Here is a 24,085-nt window from a genome sequence, read left to right as displayed (position 1 = left end):
GATTTATCTCTCTGTTGAAATTGTTTAAGTAGTTGATGTATATTTTGGAAAAAGTCTTGACCTTATTTACAAAAGTCTGCACTTGATCAGATCTCGGCACTATTAAATGGCAGTGCCGTGGTTGGATAGTGCAGATTAAGGGGTGGAATTATCCCCTTCTGACATCACAAGGGGAGCCAAATTTCAATTACCTAATTTTTCACATGCAAAGAATAGTTTACCAAACCAAGTTACTGCGTTGATCTTTTTCACATTTTTTAGGGGACCCAATTATAGCACATGAGCATGGAAAAAGTCAGATTTTCATGATACATCCTCTTTAATATTTGTGACACTCATCACCTGTAACATATATACATTAATCACATCTCCAATTCCTGATAACACTACTCCAAACTGACTTCCTAACATAGACAAATTTTTACTGTGCCCTTATGGTAAAGGCGACATGCCGCTACAATTTTTGGATAGGTGTTGTAGTTTTATCTTTTTTTATTTTCTTGCTGTGAGAAAAGTATACACAGATAGCAGACATTCATTATACAGTATAATGCTGTTACACAGTGAGCCTAATTTGTAAGCCTATCCAAATATAGTTGTAAATTAAGGTGGTAATGTAAGGTAAAGGTTGGTAAGGGGAAAGCACACAAAGATCTGTTATCATTAAACACTTTCACTTCAAAGAGGCCCAAGGAACCTTCAAGATTTAAAGACCATTTGTGTGGAAGAATGGGCCAGAATCACTCCTGAGCAATGCAGACGACTGGTCTCTCCAAACAAGAGGCGTCTAAAAGCTGTGATCACCAACAAAGGCTTTTCTACAAAGTATTAAATAAAGTGTGTTCAATACTTATTCCCTGTGTCATTTCACTTTATTTATTATGACTCAACTTGTATACTTAAATGTTCTGATTTCTTTGTATGAATTCAATATTTGGCTTGATGGCTACATCTGGTGAAATTTTGTTTCAGTAGCCCACTTAGAATCCCCTTACTGATAAAAATGCTGATGTGTCCAGAATAAGATGTTTTACACATCAGAAACACCTGTAAATGCGTTAAACAGTTTTCTTTTATCAGGGAAAGGTTATAAGCGGCTAAATCAAAACATGATGGCACAGGTAGATTTCTGCCCATCTACTCAGATTTCATGTTACATAAAAACACCTTAACTGGTTTTCTCACAGTTTTGCTCATGTTTCTACATGTGTAAGATGAATGTCACAAACAGGTTCTGTAGACATGAGAACAGATACAACAGGTAGGGCTGTGTATCGACAGCAATGTCAGTATAAGATACATGATACAAGGCTGTATTATCCTTTCATCGATCACATTTTAGCTACGATCCTTTAGGTATACAGCACTTATCATGGTTACAAAACAAAAATTTTGAACATAATAATGAGTACCTTCAAAAGTGCGTCAGAAACGATACAGGTTGTGCACATCAGGAGTTCATGACAATGCATTGCCACGATATTTTGAGAACTGCAGTATACAGCTTTTGACAGATTTTATGAAAACAGTTTCTACTTTTTGATAGACTATCTGCTTATTTTGTGCATGTAAACAGACTTAATATAACCAAAACATTTTAACATATTACTTCCTCTTTACTTCCAGTTAAAACTGATTTTAAAAAACTATTACCAGTTGATAACTCAATCAATGGCCCGAGTCCTAAATACATTGCAGATATTAATTATTAAAGCTTTGAGTCATTTACAAAGTCCATTTCAAACTTCACTTAAAACAATGTGATGTCAGTGTTCATGTCACCAGCTACAATTTTTTGAATTCCCCTTTGAGTATAAAATAAACAAACTTGCCATAACCTGTCCACTGGTTACAGTTCATGTCTTGAGGATGAGTTTGTATTCTGTATTAAAGTTTTACATAAAGCAGTAACATTAGCTCCTAAATAACAAAATATAATCTTTCTTTAACTTGCTACAATGAAACATGAAAGGAAGGCAGCTGGCTGACAATATTGAATATTTGGGTACAGTAACAGCAATGCTTTTTAATCCGATCTGCAGAATCCAAATTCACTGAAGTTCATTATCCTGCAGATGAAGGTTGGCAAATTTAGCCCAGATCATGATAAATACAATACCGCAGGTTTTAAACAGTCAGGACAAAATCTGAAGAACAAAGACCCCACCTCTGCTTCTTTTGCGAATGGGTTGTCTGGTACCTGAAGCCTGTTTAGAAACATTAATTCTGTTAGTGGCGGCAGAATTTTTAACACGTTACTGTATTGCATTGTAATTTTTATACACTCACTGTTATTATTATATAAGTACAATAGCTCAGGAAACAACATACAATACATACACTGGTGATATTTAGTGAAGCAAATGAACAACTAAAACTGTTGTGCCCTGCTCATCAATGGAAGAGACTGCAGCTGCACTTTACTACTGACTGAAAACTCATTAAGACTATATTACAGTTCTTTCCCAATTGCTCAGAAACAGTTCTGGGTACAATTCACCATTTTCTCAAATCTTCACACACAATTTTAAAATGTCACACCCAATTAAACAAACCGCTAACTTGGGGGCGGTGGAATGACAACATTATCAGTTTTTGTGCCACAGAAACCAATTTTTGTGTTTAAGCAATCAAGAAAAACGAAATAAATGTGCACTTGATGAACATTGATTCACAAATCACCAATATAAACAAATCCTGATGTTACAATGAACAAACTCACATTTTTCAACAACATGCAACCTCCACAAATACAAAGGACAATGAAGCTGAAAGCAAAACTGTACAGACTCCAGCAAGCAAAGGTTGATTCTGGAAAACATTAAGTTTAGTGAGAAAAGGAGATGTTGAAGAAAAACAACAGTGTACTTTGTCTTGGGTAAGATGTCTTGTTTGGCAAATATTTTCCATCATATCGAATATTGGCGCCAAAACATTTCTCATGCACAAGATCTTATAGATTTTCTGTACTTGATCAGGAAGTATAAAAAAACATGTAAACTCACCAGTTTGGTTATTTACATAGATAACACCTGAAGCACTTCCATACTGGTTTGATACCTTACAGATGTATACGCCATTGAAATCAGAGGACAGTTTTGAGACATAAAGTGTGTTGGCTTCAGAATGAGGAATAGATTCATTCAGTCTGTAAATAGAGAGATGAGTTAATCTGAGTGCTAAAACAAAGGGAAATAAAAATGTGTACATTTTAAAGCTGCAATCCATAACATTCTTCAATAAAAAAGTCATTTGTAGAATAAATACATAAAAAATAGTGTTCAAAACGATCCCCATACCTTACCCCGATTCACATCGATATTAACCTGACGTTGTCATACTCAATTCTAGTCAGAATACAGAATACAGAGTCTGATACCGCTCCATTGACCTAAAATTATGAGGCGTGTCTCAACCGAAAAATGACTCTCCACTCAATTGGATAGACCTATGACCAATCAGAGCAACGGAGTGTGTAACGTATGTTGAAATGTCGTCTTTTGCAGCCTGACCGAACTGCTAGTAATTTCGCTACAATGATACTAACATCATTGTGATTATACTAAATCTGAGTTAGCAAACGTACATCAACACCTACTATGTTTACAACATTTCATTTATATCACAACATTAAGTATTTACTAAGTCATACAGTCAGACTATCTCTTACCATTTGTAAGTTAGGTGAACTTCATCCACGACGATAGCTACCCATTACGTTGGCTTGAAAAATATCAGAGCCTAGCATGTCCCTCCGCTAATTATATCCATCTCGTCGTGCACGCCGAGTTGCATCACCGTGATACACATTTCAGTTGCTTCTTTAACTTTGTCCTCCATAAGTGCGACCAACTTTTGCCGATTCCCGTAGGAAGGACGGCAAAAACATAAACAAATGCCTTGATCGCGTTTCTCTGTTCCTCTTTTTAAATCAATGCTCTGTCGATATCTTTTAGAACAGACTCAATGTCAGAATCCATTCATCTGAATTCTACAGCGGCAGCCATTTCATTGTAAACAGATTCAACACACGCGCTCTTTGGTGAAGTGGTTGATACGTTACTGTTGATCATCTGTCCATCATCGTATAAAGCCCGCCCTCACAATTTGATTCGTCGACCAGTTTTGGGACTCGCATAGTAGCTCCTCAACGGAAAAACGCCAGACCGATCTTCCCGTTTTTCAAAATGTGGTGGGCGGGGCTAAGATCGGCTGGCACCCAGGCTGCATCGATATAGCTTATAATAATGATTTATAATTTACTTGGTAGTGTCAGATTTCACTGGAAAACGTTACCTTTTTTTTTAACTTATTGTGTATTACATCACGTCTGTAAACAGAAAGAAAAGCCTGCTAAAATATCACATGTGTGGGCTGCTACAGATGATGAAGGGTTTGAAGTTTGTGTAACAGTTGATTAAAATTTAAACTTGAAAGTTTTAAGAGACGACCATCTGGGGAATGTCATGTAAACATGTCCATTTATTACCTCTTTACATCTGGGGAATCGTCAGTTATTAAATAGCACACTATTATGTAGCTAAAACATAATGTTATTCTGTGTATTTGGTATTTGTATGATTAAAAAACACACCATTTTCCACAATGATATAACACAGTGCCCGAAAACGGTCCCCAGCTATTGAAAGTTACCCAGCTGGGGACTATTTTCAGGCGCTGCATAATATCATTGCGCCTGCTGCACCCATGATACGGCAGCAAGTCCTTGATTATTATGCCAGAATGAGAGTATAGTTCTTATTAGCTTAGAAAATCGCAACTTTTAATTTTCCGTCGGTCTTAGTACACGATGTAACTACAGAAGAGTCAAGTTTTAGAAAAAATATTGAAACTCTTTGGTCATTTTTTAACGCAATGCTAATGGTCTAATCAGATTCAATGAATTTAGACATCCTCATGTTGCACCACCTGTATGTTTTTCTTCCATGGAACATAAAATGTTATATTTAACAAAGCGTTTAGGATTTTTTCTATAGTGTTTTGTGGACGAAGATGTTTCGAACAACATATGGGCGAGTAATGCAATATCATTGAAAAGTTTATGTGATTGCATCCTTAATAAGGGAGCTTAAATTAGCTTTTTCTGTTGTTGTTGCATTTATTTATCAATACTTTAACAACTGAACTTGATCATACAACTTTAAATTGTCTAAAGAGTTCTGAAATAAAAAGGACTAAATAAATCTCATGGTTTTGTTACTTAATCCAGGTGTAACTGGTCGGTCTTGGGTTACTATCAGCCAAACAGGAAAATTTTTCAGGCCGTTTCGGATCATCAGGAATTATCGTCACCAATTCCGGAGGATCTGAGAAAATAAAAAATATAACATCATTCAACTGCAAGTGTTATCTTTATAACATTAATCAAATGTACACAATTGTAATGTTTTCTGTATAGCAGAGAAGCAGTATCTGAATTTCTGCCAATGCCCCATGTGTCTAACTGTCCATCATTCTTGGACGCACAAATGAGAGGTGATTTTAAAATATGAACACTGTTATAGTTTTATGTGTCTGTGTATGCAAACATATGCATACACTTTATTAAACAGTCGCTGACAAACTATATTGCACTTTACTTACAATGCACATTTATTGTGTAGTCATGTTTGTGTGTCTTTGTCAGAGTGCTGTGTGTTACCACACACTGGATCCTCTCCTGGTTTAAATGTTTCAATGGTGCACCCAACAAGTGGGACACGACAGTAAAGGATCCGTCTGGGTGAACCATGTAGTCGGTTTCAGTCCTCAGAGTGTGAATGTGATCTCCAAATCTCCAAATCACTTCTGCTGCAGGCCGGACATATGAAGCAAAGCATGATGCCAATGTAACTTCTGAGCGGTCACAAACATGCGACTTCCCAGTCACATAAACCAACGGAGGAACTATGTGAAATGAAATACAATAAATAAATACAAGCATAATGCCTCTGTCTTCCAAATAAACGACAAAGCTTGCGAAAACCCGGCCAAAGAAAGATAATCTTATCATGAGACCAAAGCAGTCATGGCCATAAAAATTACAAAAAATGTATTGCTGTAAATGCTGTAATTTAAAGGCCTTTTTACAAGATGTAATATAAGTCGCAGGTGTGCTTTGAATGTGTCTGTGAAGTTTCAGCTCAAAATATTTATTTGATTTATTATAGCATGTCCAAAATGACCCTATTTGGGTGGGAGCAACGTGCTTTTTTAATTTCTGTAACTTTAAATGCAAATGAGCTACAGCTCCTCACTTCCTTACAAACAGACAGTGAGTGCTTTCAGTTCAAATAGATCTGATTAATACAGTCTGAAACAATGGGGCTGTTTACACTTGGTATTAAGATGTGTTTTCATCGATCGGATCACAAGTGGACGAGAGAGACACATCACGTTTACACCTGGTATTTAAATCCGTTTCTTTTGTCCACTTTCGACCGCTTCTGTCCTGAATACTGTGAGGGGGCGGTCTGTCGAGACCTGTCTCCGCTGACCTGTCTCCGCTGTCATTTAAGTTATGATAAGTTTATATAGACGCGAACTAATATTATGTCGGAGTCCACTGCTTGTCTTGTAAGTAAACATGCTGCACAGTGTTTTGTACATGTATATTGTACATGTAAGTTTTCTCTGATATTTCAGGGCAACTGATGAAATACGATTGCGCAACTTTTACATGCTTGCAAAATGAAACTGCGGAGATCAGCTGCTTTAGTTTTAACAATGAAAGGCTAAAAATTGCACTGTACAACGTGTGTTTGTGCCAGAAGTCAGAAAAGACGTAAAACATTGTGTTTAGTACCTCGGATTAGATTAATGAGCGGAGAGAAGGCGGTCACGTGTGGCTGTTCAAACACATTCAACTACATGTGGGTTCCGCAACTACAAAAGCGATCAGATCGAAAGTGTTTTCGACTACCTCTGAATGTGGTCGAAAGTGGACAATCTCAAAACGTTTTGAACACCGTTTACACCTGGCATTAACGTCACCCACTTGTGATCCGATCGATGAAAACGCATGTTAATGCCAAGTGTAAACAGCCTCAATAGTATTTAGTAGACAGAGTACAACTCACTTGAGGGTGAAAACTATGGTAATGCAGGACTGTACGTGAGCGGGGCTTTATCAATGTGACATCACATTGATTACAGAATCAAAACGGCATGTCTAATGAGGCTGCTTTGGTTTAATGGGGATTAAAAAACAAGGAGCGGCTGGATTTTTTCATCGTAGGGTTTTCTTTGCTGCCTCAGGGCCTTGACCACTTCCCATCACCGAGGGGAAAATGAATTAAGTTTAACTAAATATCCTACAGGATAATGTCAGGGTGGCTGTCCACCAGTTGAAGCTGAGTAGAAGTTGGTTGATGCAGCAGGACAACGACCTTAAGCATCGAAGTAAATCCACCAGAGACTGGATTAAGAAACATTAAATGTGCCATTTGGAGTGTCCTAGTCAAAGCCCAGTCCTTAACCTCATAGAGATGACCTAAAGAGAACGGTTCACATCAGACATCATTCAAATGTGTCTTGAGTTAAAGTGGTTTTGTAAAGGAGAATGGGTAAAAATTCCTTTTGAAAGACGTGCAGGTCTGATTCAGATCTACTGAATGCATTTGCTTAAAGTAATTGCCGCCAAAGTAGGTTTAACAAAGCTATTAAATCCAAGGGTTCACTTACTCTTTCCTCCAGCACTGTGAATGTTTAATGGGTGTTTTCAAAAAAGACACAAGAATTATTTGTGTGTTGTCAGCTTATGCACATTGTGTTTGTCTATTGTTGTGACCTAGATGATCAGATCACATTTTATGGAAAATCAGAGTAGAAAACCAGTTTACATACTTTTTCTTGCCAGTGTAGCTGTAAGATTGAACTTTAATACATCTGCAAATCATCTGGGTTAAAACTGCATGTCTTATCTCTAGCCAAAACTTTACATGAATCACCCCTTATGAAAATTAACCATGATTTTACTAAACTAAAAACATACTGTACTAAAACCATGGTTTTACCAAAGGTAATATACAGTTAAAAACAAAACATGGTTATTTAAGGGACAGGAGCACATCTGCCTGACCACTGTGAATACTAAAGTGCAATGTTTATTTAAGTGCATGTACAGATTTACCACTGTGATTTACTACCTTTTTATCAAACAACCCCTTTTGATGTCATGCAAAGTCATAACCCAGCTGTAGGTCTACTATTAAAATGATTAGCAATAAATCTAAAGAAACTGCAAACAAAGCACCCCAGTACTTAAACGTATGACTGAAGGAATGCATGCGATGACTGTCAAATAACCACAAAGCAAACAACACATCTGAAGTAATCTGCTGATGACATATCTGAATTCATTATATAAAGTGTGCTCCTTAACACTACTTAAACAAATCGCCTATACCACAAACAATGGTTACATAACAATGCACACCGGATGTAATTCCTCAGGCTAAAACAACAACATGTGCTACCATCATTATCATTATCTTACCTGCTGTCCTGTTGAGGATACCGAGAGCGAACTGTAACCTGACAAACACATAACAAGTAATAAGACGCATGTTGCATATCAAATTTCAAAGTCCAAATGAACGTCAAGAAAAATGTGAGGTCTGATTTCATAACCAAGTGCGCGTGACAGGACAGGCTGTTCGCCTATAATGCTCAATGATTTACACTGACTTAGGAAGTCTGTTACTGTAATGCACCCACACAGACACTGTTTACAAGATAAGGGTACACAAAAAGCTAACATGAAGTAATGGGCCGCTGCTCTCAAAAGGGCATTGGGCTTTATGACAAAAAAATGAGGTAAATGTTGCCCTGCTGCCTATGAAAACATTGCTCTTAAAAAATGTTGGGTTATTTTTAACCCAAGGCTGGGTAAATATTGTACAGAACACATGTTGGGTTATAAAAGTCTATTATGTTCTTTCTGGTGAAAGAGCCTGACAGCCAATAGGAGTCAGTGTACTATATTTCTTAAGCTTGATGCAATGAAACTTATATTTGGTCAATACTGTAACAATGTCTATCTATGTGCTGTAGGATCTCTTCTGGACCAGAGCATAAGCACACATTTCTAATTCAGAAATCATGTGTTCCTGTAGCACAGTTGGTAGATCATTGCGTTAGCAGCGTAAAAGATTGTGTTTTCGATTTCCAAAGATTACACTTACACATACTGATACAAATCTATAGATTTACTGTTAATTACTTTATCTGCCAAATGTGTAAATCTAAATGGATAAATTGAATTGCACTTTATTATTATACTAATGAGTAAGTATTATTTTTAAATACAGTATATGCACTTTGCTTTTGCATTATAGAAACTATACAGACATTTGCATTGAGAAAAATGATTTAAAACAACCAACAAAGTCCATTTCAGCGTAAAGTGTAACTGCTGTCATTCACCCTTATGAAGAACTCACTAAACATTAGACCTCTGATGGATGTGTACTTTACATCTATAGCGTTTGTTTGTTCAGTACCAATTCTGGACGTCTACACAGTGTGCAAGCTAGATCCGCTATTTGGACATGACACCATGGATGTCAATATGGAGTTCAACATTTGAACGTTGGACTAGGTAACTTTCACAGTGCACCCTCAGGGGACCAAAATTGGACGTGCAAAAACAATGTGCAAAAGATGTTGTTTGGACGTGTCTGCGCAGTGGGAAATCTCTGATCAGTCACTCATTGTCTTTGCCCTAAATTGAATGCTTTACAGCAGTGGTTTTCAAACTGAGGGCCGCAAGATGGTGCCAGGGGGGCCACAGTTTTATGATATTAAAATAAATTAATTTATCATGAATTCTGTGTAATTAAAGCTAAAAAAATAAGGCTACTAACCAACAGCACTACATTGTATAATTTAATGTTTTTAATTAAAATGTTAAGTTTTAGAACTGTTTTTTATCATACATTTTCTTTTGGGGGGGCCGCATGCTGAAAAAGTTTGAGTTTACAGTACAAAATGCTTTTCAAGTGAAACACTCTTTAGACAATCTACTTGAATCCATGGTCACTTAATGAAGGTATAAGAGGATAAAAGTTTTAGTTTGACTACATATTTGGTAAATTTGGAACTTTCAGCCTTCTCAATTCAGGATACTAAGACAATTATAATAAAAAAACTGCTTTGAGAGTTACTCAGCCTTGAGAGTTATACACGGTTTACCAGTAGGGGGATATACATTTGAATAAAACGTGAATATTTGGCATTGGGATCGGCAGTACATGAATTCACAAATCAGAATGAATAAAATGTAATGTTGTTTACATGCAAAAAGCAGCGCGCATGCAGATTCACAGCCTAACAGAAGTCTGAATGTGAAACTGTCAAACTATCTTTAGTGTGTTGCCTTCAGGTGCTCTGTCCTCATATTTATGCGGCCGGAAGTAGAAGTCGCTCTCAGCCAGAAGTAAGATGACAAATAGTAGATCTTTCATACTGTCTTATATCTGTTGGAGGGGTGTATCTTAAAAACTTGAAACTTGATTGGTTGCTCCCACGTGTGTACTGTCTAATGGCATTTTCTAACCCGATTGAAAATTGAATAGAGAAAAGCATTTGGCAAAACAAAAATGAAAAGCAATTGGCAAACAGAGAGAAAAAAGCAATTGGCAAATGGGTGATTCTCACGAAATCCAGACTTGGGTGTTCACCATCAGATTTTTTAAAAAGCCCTTGGAGGCAGTTTTTTTTGCACACATAAGGTCTGAACTTACTATAACCATTATTTTTAGGGGATTTAAAAATATTTCCTATATAATTATTTAAATTTTTTTAGATTATCATTATCAAAAATGATCATTACCGCAGCATGATATTACATTAAATATATGCATTTACAAACTCATGTTTCGGTAATGAGAACTAAAAAGTTGTCTAGGTATTATGACAAACAAAATTTCAACTTTTATCTGGAGAGAAAAAATAAGAACTGCTTACCTGGTAGCCATCTTAAGTGTCAGTCAATTATGTCCCTTCCAAATATTTTTTTTTAATATTAGTTTCTTGGGGCTTAACCCCGGAGAACCCAAGAACCCTTTTTATTAGCAGTAATTAACATTGGCCAAATTTGACCCGTGGGTTCTCCAGGGTTAAACATGATTGAAAATTGTTGTGGAGGATGAGAAAATTGGTCTTGGACACATTTATATTCCTTAATATTATCTCTACATTTACAAATGATCACCAAATACCACATGTTTCTTTATACTGTAAATGTTTATAGTATAACATGCACTGAAGCTTTTTCTTTTTTAGATTTTTTAATTATAAATATTTTCATGTCAAAGAATCCAAATCCAGTCATGGACACATTGCGGTAATGAAAATGTTCCCCTTAAATGTGGAAAAAACAACAAAATTGGTTTGTTTAATGTCATTTGAAAGAGATGTTTCTAACTGTATGCTTGTATTTTGATACTCTTACCTTGCACTTACTTTTTTTTATCAAAATGTTTCATGACACCTCATAAGTCTAATGCTTTTTAAAAAACGCTATTTTAAATCAGCATTTTAATTATTTATTAATGTACTATTTTATTGTTTTATTTATCTGAGTTTTAAATCATGTATTAAATAAAGCGTTTTAAATTTGTCTATTCATTTGTCAATTTAAAAGTGTTTGATTTATTTTCATTTCTAAAACTGGCACAAAAAATCCTCCATATAAGAGGACTGAGTGTTTGTAAAACTAGTGTCGTCCACTAGAGTGCGGCAACAGCATCGTCAATTCCTTATGCATTCCCTTACATTCAGATGATATACTGATGCTTCATACTGTAGATACATGAACGATTTAAAAGAAGTAGACCATAAAATAGACACACAATGTTTAGATACGCATGACAGAAATATTTAGGACTTCATTTCCCAGAATCACCGGGAATCACCCTTGTGATAACACGGTGCAGTGATGAGAGGATGAGAGGGAGAAAGAGGAATGCGTGCCCGTGACGTCAGTGAGGCACCTCTGTCGCATCATCTCACTGGCGCTGCTTTAGAATGAACGGAGAGGAGAGCGACGTCAATCCGGTGTGAATGTGCACGGAACCGCCGGATCATCGAGCTGGACCGCACAACTGAAAACGAATGATTCTCGGAGAAGCCATTATCTGAAGTTTGAGCTCTGCGCTCCTGCCATCACATAAATGACCGTACACAATAAGACTTTATTTCGTTTCATTTACAGATAGCAGCAACGATGGCGGGGACGAGCGTGGGATTATCCGACGTAGAAAGTTTCCTAGACGAGCACCCCGAATTATTAGAGGACTATTTGAACAGAAAGAGGAAGCACGGGTTGGTGGAAAAGTGGTTGAAGAACCACCAAGAGACGAAAACTCCGGCGAACTCCAGCGCGGAACCGGAGAAAAGCGTAAACGCCGCCGCCGCTAGTAAAGACAGCTGGGCGAGCAGGAGCGACGGTCTGCAGAGACGAGCATCCCAAAAAGAGCTGCGGAAAACCTTCGCCAGGTCCAAAGCCATCAATGCCAACCGGACCTACGACGAGCACGTGAACTCCCGAGCCCAGGAGCCGCTGACCAGCATGCGGAGACGCGCGCTTTTGCGCAAAGCCAGCTCGTTACCGCCGACCACCGCGCACATCCTCTCCGCTCTGCTCGAGTCCCGGGTCAACATCCCACAGTACCCGTCCACCGCCGTGGACTACAAGTATTACCTGAAGGAGCACAACGAGAGGGAGTTCTTCCTGGAGCTCGTCAAAGACATCTCCAACGACCTGGACCTGACCAGTCTCAGCTACAAGGTCCTGGTGTTCGTGTGCATCATGGTGGACGCAGACCGCTGCTCGCTGTTTTTGGTGGAGGGTCCGGCCAACAAGAAGACTCTGGTGTCCAAGTTCTTTGATGTTCACGCAGGAACCGCAGTGTTGCCCTCGCTGAGGAACTCGGATGAGGTGCAGGTTCCCTGGGGAAAGGGAATCATCGGATACGTGGCTGAACATGGAGAAACTGTCAACATTCCCGACGCCTATCAGGTGATGCTGGAATTCAGGGTTATTTTAAGACCCAACATCCTAAACGAGAATCACGTGAGATGCAAAAAGTTAAAAAATCCTGCAGTCTTGCTACTTTTAAAGAGTTATACTTGACCTGACCCCTTAAATGACTTGGATTTTGGGGTTGATTCAGTCATGCATTTGGCCTGACCCTCATCAATCAAATTTTAAGTCATCTTTTGGCTCAATTTTATTTAATGTTTTATTATAATAATGTTTTCATATTAAGATTGGCAGCAGCTTTTCCTTTGAACTTTAGTGGTGGGGTCAAAGTTTTCCCATAGGCTACACCGATCATTACTGTCAGGCAGTATTTTATTGTGATGATCACTAAATGATGATTCGGTTTGATTTTTACCTGAAATCCATCAAGGTCTTAGTGAATAATGAGTTATTCGAGTGCATGTAAGTATTGATCACTTCATCGATCAGCTCATTCCCTTTAGTCTACTGTAGTTAGACTCCTGATAATAATGATGATGCCAGTTCTCACTTCCCTAATGAGTCTGTCAATCTAGTTTTCATTTAGCAAGCAGAGCAGATCATTAAATCTGCATTATTAATATGAGTGAGGTCAGCATTTCTCCGATTATCTCGTCAATGTACGTCAACAATACCACAGCACCTCAGCAAGCATACTATTATTTAAAAGCAACACTAAATAACTTTATTACGTTGACAAGTCAATTATTCATAACAGATTAGTTTGCACTACTGTTTCTGTTTAAGAATAACATAATGGGAATTACGTATACCAGGGGTCTCCAACCTTTTTTTATTGGAGAGCTACTTTCTAAAAAATAAAGTGGTCGAGAGCTACTTGACTTGTGTCACGTTATACCTAAATTAGTGAGTTCATAGACATCTGTCTATTAACTCACTGATTTGAACTCTTTCACCACCAGCATTTAAAAAAAAAGTTGCCAGCCAGTGCCAGCATTTTTTTTTATTTTCACAAAATTGTAACACCTTCCAGAAAATGCTTTTCTTTAAACATAAACATATGATACATCAAATGAAAGAACAGATTCTTTTAAACAACACCAACAAAAAAACTTTCATGTTGTCTTTATTTATACTTTTTTATCACCTCTTATATGGGTAGGATTCGTCCAAAAATACAACATTTTGAATAAAAAAATCAATTTTTAAAGATCAGATTTAGAAAGATGATCCAAACATAGAGTATTTACTGCTTTTGGATTCATAATAGGGATGTGCATGTATGTCACGTATGGCTCTCTGGTATCTCTTGACATTTGATGTTTAAATATGAGATGATATTGTGTGTATTTTTGTTTTATCAAAAATGACGGCATCCATTTTAACCATAGTGCCTCGACTCGAGATGTGCGCGGATCGTCCGGCGCGGGTGCGCGGACTTATCTGTTTGTTTTTTAATCATACATGTTAAATTACTGATGTCATATGATACGCCGGTCTACACAGCTCAACGCGACGTCAAACACGTACCCAGTCTTTACCACAGGCGCTTGTAACACTAACAAGACATCCAAATGCGCCATAACCACAGAAAATAAATAAATAAATAAACCCACGAGCGAGCTACCTGCAATAAAGACGCGAGCTACCAGTAGCTCGCGAGCGACGTGTTGGAGACCCCTGACGTATACCCAAATAAACCCAAACTATTATATTTTAGCATTTTCATTGTGTAGTGGTAATGCTTTTTAAAATTGTATTTTAACAACTTCTTGAGGTCTCACCCAAGATTTTTATACAAGTTTATTCTAATTTATTCTGAGCTCTAATTGGCTGATTTTTTTCATAATTTTTTATTGGTCCAACTAGGGGTGGGCGATATACCGGTGTGAAAATGATTATTGGTATTGTGTTGCTCCATGATATGGATTCTAAAATACTGTTGATATCATTACATGTTCATAAATTCTATTTTTGCATTTATATTGTTTTGTTAAATTTGGTACTTTTTGCAACTTCTAACACTAAAAGGGTTCGTACATTTACAAGCCACTGCCATCTCTTATGTCACCGTGCAGAGAGTGCACAGATTAGTGCACATTAAACAACTGATGTGTCGTGCAAATGTGAGGTAAAACCCGGTCACAGCTGTATTTATTTATTTTTCGCGGGCATCCTGTGCTGATTCCTGCAAAATCCCACCCTGAGCAGCCCATCCACACAGTGGCACTTTTTGAGTTTTTACATTTATGTCTATGACCAATCCCTCACTTTTTCTAGATATATAAGGTTAAAAATACATCTTTTGCAAGTAGTTTATCTAAAGTTTACTACAATGTGATTGCAACATGTTTTTCTCATATGACAATACACTGTAATACCTACTGTATATTCTGGCTGGAGAGTGGAAAATACATTGATATGAATTTTAGCTCATATCGCCCACCCCTAAAGGGGCGTGCACACCAAAGCTTTTACGCCTGCGGCTGGCGCATGTTTTCAATTGTTTCCAATGGACGCTCTGCGTTTTTCAAATAAGCTTGCAGCTAGCGGTTTTCTTTCGCGCTGAAAACCGGAGCTCGGCGGTTTTTCCGCGCTCAGCGCTGAGATCCGAGAGTTGAAAAATAATCAACTTTGAGTGAAAAGCTCAGTTTGTCAATGTCAGTTCTCACACGGCCGTCCAATCACAGCGGAGGATGGGCGGGACATTACCACAGCAACCAACCGACTCACAGCTGAAGTATCACAGCTACCAAAGTGCTCAGCTGCAGAAAGCTGGCACTCAGCTGAAAAACAGCTGGCATTCGGCGTCCTCCAGGTGTTTTCAGCCGCGTATAAAAGTTTTGGTGTGCACAACCCCTAAGGGGGCGTGCACACCAAAGCTTTTACGCCCGCGGCTGTTTTCAATTGTTTCCAATTGAAGCGCGGCCTTTTTTAAATAAGCCTGCAGCTAGCGGTTTTCTTCCGCGCCGAGAGTCCAAAAATTTTCAACTTTGGATGAAAAGCTCCGCTCGTCAATGTCAGTTCTCACACGGCCGTCCAATTACAGTGGAGGTGGGGCGGGACAAGTATAACAGCAACCAACCGTCTCACAGCTGACGTATCAGAGCTACCAAAGCGCTTAGCTGAAGAAAGCTGGCACTCAGCTGAAAAACAGCTGGCATTCGGCGTTGTCCAGGCGTTTTCAGCCGCGTTTAAAACTCCTAAGTCCAAGTTTTCCATTCCAAAAACATAATTTACAATTTTTGTTCTCAAGTGAAAGAAATGAATATGGTGGCTCAAAGTTTTATATGTTATGATATTTAAAAAAAAAATTCATGATATTTGAATATATAGTAGGGCTGGAAGATATATCAAAATAACCTCAACATAGCAAACGTTTATATCACAATTTGCAATGGTATTCAATAACAGATTGACTTCAAATACTTCAAAAAGTTATGTATAGTTGAAGTTTTAGGTCGACACGGACAGCAGAGAGTATGGCAAGAAAGAATGATGATTTTTTTTCCAAAAAAGAACATGAAACATGTATGATGGTTATCTAATTATTAGTTTTTAAATATACTGTAAGTTCATTTATGACATCTGATTTGATATTGAGCATTATTTAGCAAGTTATCGTACATTGCATTTTTTTTCAGAAAGAAGAGTGCAGCACTATTTGTTAGTGCTCTGAATAAATATAATTTTATCTAGAGGTAGGGGAGGCTGGAGTAAATTGTCACACTATAGACCCCTTCAAGGTTTGTAAACATTGAATGACTATCGGGTGCGCACGCAGCATGAGGTCAAACTGTTCATACCATCCAGGCTTTATAATTTAATCTAACAGGGCTGAAAAATGACGACTTACCTCAAATGAAGTGAGCACTACAAACACAAGCCTCTTTCATATTTGCATTGTTCCAGTCTGCATGTTAATTGCTTGCAGCCGCAGATGTTGTATTTTTTTGTTTTTGAGATTCTGCATGAATCGCGAAAACTTAACGGAAGACCTGGTGCGATTTTCACAGCCCACGACGTAAGTAGGCATTTTTGACGATACCGTATAATACGCAACTCAATCTGCTGTAATGACTTTTCTGACCCCGACATGCGCAGTGGGAACAGCCTGTGACGTGAACCGTGAAGGGGTCAACTTTCAAAGTTGGTAAACATTATTGTTGCCAATGTTGACAAGATTAAGCTAGCACGTTTTAGGAGGGATTTTCTGCAGGACCGTAAAAAAATATTTTTGTAAATTAACTCTTGCGATTTTAACCAGGTTTTGGATATTTACTAGACAACATATAAATTATTTTTGGGTGGTTTGGGGAATTTTGTCCAGGCTTATTGTCTAATGTAACCTATCGTTGTTGGGCTGTATTTAAGCTAAACAATAGCGCGTTTGGCGTCTTTCACCTATAAAACAGAAACTTGCTGATTTGTCTTAGATAAAACCAACACACCAGTACATATGCATAGATTATTTGACCTGATATGAAGTGTGCACTGGAAACACGAGCATTATTTATGATCATCTCTGTCCTCCAGTCTGTACGCCGCATTGCATTCAACCACAATTGTCTTCTTGATTTCTGTGAAGGAATGTCTGCCGGGATTCGGTAAAACTTTAGTTTTGAATCAAAAGTGCTGTTCCTTCTATTCTGGCAGCCAAAAACACAACAAGGTGACATTGTAAAGTCCAAACCTCAAACTTTTAGCATGCTGGCTATGAGTTTCTACTTATTTTTTGCCTCCAACTAGAGCGGTGACGTCACAGTGACGTGAGCGATTAAGGGGTCTATTTAACTCCATTAAATTTCCAGCAAATCTGCCCCACTATAAGTGTCACAATGGGAATTTGATATTATAAGCTATTAATAGCTATTATAGCTATTATAAGCTATTTATTGTTTTGATATTATTATATTATTAATTTGTAATTATTTGTCCGCAGTCAGGACAGGTATAAAAATTCTCGTGAAGTGAATCTGTGACTGAATGAGTGCCAGTGTAGTTTTATTGTATAAATATTTATCCAGGAACAACATGCACATCTGCTGCTATAAAAGAAATAAACATTTGTGTAATTTAAATTGTTACTGAGATCTACAGTAGCCTCGCTTACCCATATATCTCAATAATTTCATCCTTATGTAATGTTCAAATGAGGTAATGTGACAGGCATATAAAAAGCATGTTTGCTAGTGAGGCCAAATTCATCTGGTTAGTGTATTATTATTATATTTTTGTCTTAGCTAAACATAATAACTATGCTGTAGGAATGATTCAAAACATTGGGGTCTCATGATGCCCCTGCATATCAATAACTGTGACCAATGAAATTAAAGTTTGTGTATAATTTTTGATGTTAAATGATTTTCTTGCTGTACTTTGTAATGTGGAGAGGAAATGAATTAAATCATTCATAGGGTGATTTTACAGAAAAAGTGTAAACATGGTGATGAAACATTGCTGTACCAATTGCAAACAGGATTAATCTTCACGAAACCCCAAAAACTTTGCTGAAATTACACAGACAAGGCACATAATTGACACAGTTTACCTTTAATGGATTTTAAACAATAGTCTTTGTTATACTGATCATGCTTTATTAATGTAGCCTTGCTGACATACGCTATGTCCTCTATGTTCAGGATCATCGTTTCAGTGATGAGATCGATAAACTCACAGGATATAAGACCAAGTCTTTGCTGTGTATGCCAATCAGAAACAGTGATGGAGAGGTCATCGGGGTCGCACAGGCCATCAATAAGAGTCCTCACGGAGCACTCTTTACCGAAGACGACGAGAAGGTACTGACCTGCACACATGCACATCATTACTCCAGTTTGTAATCCCTCGTGCTGGTGTGAATTGAATCTCTGTGTTAGGGTAAAGGAGAGCCTCTGTTAACATTCACAAAAATGTTTGTGTAGTATGTAGGGTTTTGGATGTGTATGAGTGAAATGAAGTTTATGTGCATTCGACTGTGTGAGTTTGCTTGTGTACGCGTAAAACACGTGAAATATGCGTTGGCCTTTTGAAAGGCACTCCAATATCATTGACAATATCATTTTACATCACTCGGTGGGAGGGGCTAAAGAGGAAATTATGTAGAAGTATGTGTTGATTGAGGTGGTGTTTCGTTCCACTATGATGTCAGACTGAGACAAATTCTGACCAGATTTTGGCATTTTGCATTTTGGTAGCTAGGTTTCAAATAAAGTTGTTTTTGGACATATGAGGAAGTTTTACGTTTTTAAACATGATGTTTTTTTGTAGTACAGTAGCTGTGTTTCCATTTCAGATTTGCGCAAAACTTTAGCATTATTTTCGACAAAAGACTATTGTGAAATGAAGGCTTTCCATTAACCAATGATATGCTACTGAAGCGTAGTTTTTTCCTCTTGTGATAATTCATTCCAAACATCACGTCGACTGATTAGGTTTACTAATGTCACATCCAGTGTTGGGGAAGTTACTATTAAAAGTAATGCATTACAATATAATAAGTTACTCCCAAAAAAAGTAACTAATTGGGTTACTTATTTACTTTTCATGGAAAGTAATACTTACATGACTTTTAAGTAACTTTTACGTTACTTTTTCTTACTTGGCTAATGCTTGATCTCTTTCAGGCCTTGCGGGTGTTTTTTATGACTGAAAAGTTCTGCATTCAGAATTTGCATATTTCCATCACAAAAATGTCAAGCTCTGGCCTGCCATCTCCGTTTATGACTCAAACTGTTCCCGCACAGGTGCGCATGCATAGAGTTTGCGTAATTCTACATGACTACGCTCAGTTTAATTTAGTACATAATTTTTTTATCTAATTAATTAAACTGAAAAGTAACTCGGATTACTCTTTTAAAAAAGTAACTCAAATATTAATGTGTGTGTACATTTAAAAAGTAATGCGTTACTTTACTCGTTACTTCAGAAAAGTAATATTATTACATAATGCACGTTACTTGTAATGCGTTACCCCCAACACTGCTCACATCTACCGCACTAGGCATTATTTTTAACTGAATGAAACGTAAGAGCATTATCCAACCATTAGGGCCAATGCTTATATTTAGGAGCGCCAACGTATAGGTGTTTCTTGGAGGTAATAGTACATTATTTTAAATCAAAAGAGATGAAAGCAGTGTTATCCAAAAATTATTGGCAAGGAAAGCCTATTATACTTGGGAGCAGACACGTATTGAGGTGTTTCTGGGAGGTTTGATTCATACCGCATCATCTTCAATTAACGATTATGTGACTTACTTACATCAGACGACCTGAACATTTTCCATTGCCGTTTTGCGAAATACACCTTTTCCAATTGCCTGGAAAACAACCTCATCTGAGCATAAAAACTGTTTTGCAATATATGGGAGTTTTTGCGATTCTGAAATTCACATGTTTCCATTGGCAGTATTTTCAATTCGCAATGTCAATTTGCGCAATTTAAGGGGTAATGGAAATGCCATCTGATATGTCAAAAGATCAAGGAAATTTAGATTTCCTTATTCATGACCCCTTTATTGAGTGCAAGACTTGAGGAGTCTGTGATGTGGTAATTGCTGTTAATGTTTTGTGTGCTTGTGTAATGGCCCTGTCACCGGATAACCAGGAGCACAGCGTTCACGTCCGTCTGCGTATAACTGAGTTACTGCAGTGTCAGTTGCCTTTGTCATTATTTGTTCTGGGTTAAGGAAGAAGTCAACCCGGCACGCTTTCATGGAAAAGAAATAATGCGGCTGGTTAATGTTGACCTTCAGTAACAATGAAGTCTTTACAAACACAGAAGCAGTTCTCATATGGCAGAGTCATTCATCGGCAAAGTCATTCATCAGTAGAGCGCTGAAAGAAAGAGCTCATGTGACGCAGGTAACACACAGCAAGCAGTTTTGCGTTTAAAAGACGTCTAATAGCCATCCAAACACAGCCCAAACGTCTAGACCAGTGTTTTCCAATCCTGGTCCTCGAGGCCCCCCTGACTGAAAGTTTTAGATGTCTCCTTATTTAAAACACCTGATTTAAATTCGGGAAAATCTTCTGCTATACCTTTAACTATGAAAAATATGGGAATATGGGATCAAAATCATAGTTGTGTATTATGGCTCTATATCATCACTGCTGTGATTAAGCCAGAGCAGGGCTGAGCCATGGCATAGGTGAGATAGGCCGTTGTCTAGGGCACAAAATGACTGAAGTGCGCCTCATGAAAGGTTTTTTTTTTCAGAAGTGCACCCCTTTCGTGAACAGTATATATTGCAAATCATTGGCGCCAATCCCTGATTTGTTGCTTTTACTCGTGCAATTTTGCGCAAAATGATTGGCTTATGACATCAAAGCAGGCTTATGACATTTCAAAAGCAGTCAGATTCTTGAGTCACTCTCATGTTACTTGGATGTAATACTCAGATTGGTCAAGTGAAGCAACATGGATCAGATTGACTTGCGTGATGCATTGTGAGGGACTCAAAAACATGTTTGAGGAGGTAAGCAGGTAAGCCTGATTGATGCTGGCACATCAAATCTTTCTTGTGTCATTTTCAGTGTTGGGGTAGTTACTCAAAAAATTTAATTAGTTACTAGTTACTAGTTACTTCTTTAAATTGTAATGAGATTACTTTACTAGTTACTGCATTTGAAAAGTAACTTCACTACTTATTACTTTACTTTCCTTTTTTTTTTTTTTACCACATAGATACATGGACATGGTTTAGGCGGGGTCGGCTGATGCATGGATTAAAGTGAAAAAAAATTCTTCTGACTGAAATTTTTGTCAGGCCAAGTCATATTCCTTTAACTAACACTCTATGTAGGCGAGACCAATAGCATTTTAAGGGGAGCATTTTTTGCCATTAGTTCCATATTAAAGTCTCCTGTGGCATATAGAGGTAGCTGTAGTTTGCAGGGCATTTCAGATTAAGGCAAAACAGCTAAATAACTCACTATATAAAAAGAAAACATGAATATCACCACCTTTAATTAATCTTCTATTAATTATGTATTAATTGTAAATGTATTAATTTTATCATTTACTAATAATTTTTTGAAATCAGTTGAAGTTGAAACTGTTAACATTAGTAAATGCACCATGAACTACTGTCAATTACTGTAATGACATAAACAAGAATTAGTTAATGCTTATATACTCTATATTTTTCATTGTTTGTTCATGGTATATAATGCATTTACATAAACGAATAATCCAGGGTCAGTTCTGTTCACACAACAGCTTACAGTCACAGCTCTAATACAGTAACGTTATGTATGAATATAAACCCTGAACGATTACCTCGAGTTAAATAGGCACACGATCTCTGTAACCATAGTGACAGTTGTAAATTGAATGACTGTACCTTTATCAAAAAATATTATGTTACAATAGAGGCAGCGCTGATGTGCTATTTTATGCGCAATGTTTATGCTGTTTACTTTCTCCTAAGACCTAAATGGTCGTGTTTATATGAGGATACTTGCAAATACGGGATTTTTGACGCATATTTGTATTTAAGGCCAATAAAGTGGCAAAAATACAACACAAGCTCAATGAGAAGCGAATGCGCAACTTGCATACTCTTACACAGAAACAGCGGGCGCATTTAGCACTGTTGTTTGTGTTTGAATGGCTTAAAATCACTTGTTTTTAAACTGCAGTGCTTAAATATATGTACAAATGTTGTGACCACAGCAAATGCATATGCAAGAACCCGGAGCCAGAAAACCCGGAGTGGATCCAGTGCCTAGTGATTACAGAACGCTTAACAGTGGAGAGAGGAATGTGATGGCTCCACTCCAGGCTTTGATCACATCCCACTTAACAAGGTCGTCTTAATGAAAGTGAATTTAATAATTTTGCAGTTGACGGAAATCCGTCTAGCGTCGGAAAACTTAAATCCATGCTGATGATGAGTGACTCTTTTAAATGACCGGTAAGCAGGATCTTTCGCCACAAGTGTTGTATTTCCATGCTGGGCTTACAAATGCTCAGACAGGTTGCTCATCACGTTGTCAGCAGTTGAAAGACACTTGTCGTCTGGGCATATCGTGCATTTCACATGAATATATTTGTCCTTTCGTTTCGAGCAATAAGCTGAAAGTAATGTGAATATCGCCTCAGTGGCCGAAACCCTCCGTCTTCATTTCCCGCTCCCCTTTGCACCAGCAGCTACGTCAAATCAATCTCTATGGCAACGGCACACGTAAAGGCACACGCATGCACGCACCACTTAAACAGACAGAACTTTACACCCAGGCAAACACTGCTTGGGTAACGCAGGAAAGCGCGTTCCTATAGTCTAGTAAAGTAGTGTAGTTACCAATATTATTAGTGTAATGCGTTACTTTACTTCGTTACCCAAAAAAGTAATATAATTACTGTAATCCGTTACTTTGTAACTCGTTACCCCCAACACTGGTCATTTTGTATGGTGGCAATGGTCATATGTTGCATTGTTGTTTGTTGGTGTTGTTTGATTTTATTAACTGATAAATATTCCTGTCTGTGGAGACGGGGGTTGTTTGGAGGACCCACAGGCAGAAACATAAATTGGTGCCTATTTTGCAAATGGTAGAAGAACTTCCTTTTAGATTAGATTACACGATATGGTTACAACAAATGTGAGATCACCCAGATAAACTTAAGAGTTAACAACATGCCATTTTGGAGTAATATAAACACACAGTCTGCATTCTGAGGTGATTATAATACATCAGCCTAATTATGCATGAGTGTTTTTCATCACTAGCATTTGCCACTAACACTTAGCATAATAGGATATATTTTATATTAAAAAATGAATGAAAACAGAAAAGGTGTAAAAGAGGTTGCATAAAACTATAAAATTTACAGGTATGCACTGTGTATGTCAGTCATTGAGGTTTATATATTATTTTAAAATAGATTAACAGAATTTGAAGAATTTACAGTGTTATATTCAAATACAGTTATACAGTTTTATCGGGGAAAAAAGTCAGTTCAGACTGAATTGTTTTTTTAACAATCAGAAGGTAAATAGAAATATGTTTGTCTTAGTTGTAATGTTGTTTACTTCACATTTATGTTTTTTATTACTTATGTCATAGTAAACTAAAAATGTAAAAGTTTTG

The 24,085-nt window shown here is 37.5% G+C and overlaps 2 protein-coding genes across 3 annotated transcripts in view; one reads left to right on the top strand and one right to left on the bottom strand.

Annotated features, from left to right (window-relative positions):
* Positions 1-299: 299 nt before the first annotated feature.
* LOC129452116 (nectin-3) lies at positions 300-8,728 on the bottom strand. 2 transcript variants are annotated; one of them, XM_055215795.2, is made up of 7 exons: positions 8,498-8,725; positions 5,605-5,907; positions 5,222-5,327; positions 3,006-3,148; positions 2,723-2,811; positions 2,168-2,207; positions 300-2,069 (listed from the first exon to the last, which is right to left on the bottom strand). In XM_055215795.2, exons 1-7 carry the CDS (start codon positions 8,565-8,567, stop codon positions 2,065-2,067), a joined length of 756 nt encoding a protein of 251 aa, XP_055071770.2. In that variant the 5' UTR covers positions 8,568-8,725; the 3' UTR covers positions 300-2,064. The 2 variants fall into 2 exon arrangements, with proteins under 2 accessions (XP_055071770.2, XP_055071767.2); XM_055215792.2 differs by having other exon boundaries at positions 300-2,207; positions 8,498-8,728.
* Positions 8,729-11,566: 2,838 nt separating this feature from the next.
* pde11a (phosphodiesterase 11a) overlaps positions 11,567-24,085 on the top strand; it is an 86,005-nt gene continuing 73,486 nt past the window's right edge. The window contains exons 1-2 of the mRNA XM_055215338.2: positions 11,567-13,024; positions 18,631-18,789. Coding sequence (XP_055071313.2) covers positions 12,230-13,024; positions 18,631-18,789 — 954 coding nt within the window. The 5' untranslated portion in view covers positions 11,567-12,229. The remainder of the gene's footprint in view (positions 13,025-18,630; positions 18,790-24,085) is intronic.

The sequence above is a fragment of the Misgurnus anguillicaudatus genome, chromosome 17 (assembly GCF_027580225.2).
Source record: "Misgurnus anguillicaudatus chromosome 17, ASM2758022v2, whole genome shotgun sequence".
Classification (NCBI taxonomy): Eukaryota; Metazoa; Chordata; class Actinopteri; order Cypriniformes; family Cobitidae; genus Misgurnus; species Misgurnus anguillicaudatus.
This window is presented reverse-complemented; position numbering and strand designations above follow the sequence as displayed.

Coding starts and splice junctions, on each gene's coding strand:
- LOC129452116 (XM_055215792.2), bottom strand. CDS start 8,567: ATGCGTCTTATTACTTGTTATGTGTTTGTCAGGTTACAGTTCGCTCTC. Junction 5,908..8,497: donor TATCCTCAACAGGACAGCAG/GTAAGATAATGA, acceptor CATTTCACATAG/TTCCTCCGTTGGTTTATGTG. Junction 2,812..3,005: donor CTATGTAAATAACCAAACTG/GTGAGTTTACAT, acceptor AATGTTTTCCAG/AATCAACCTTTGCTTGCTGG.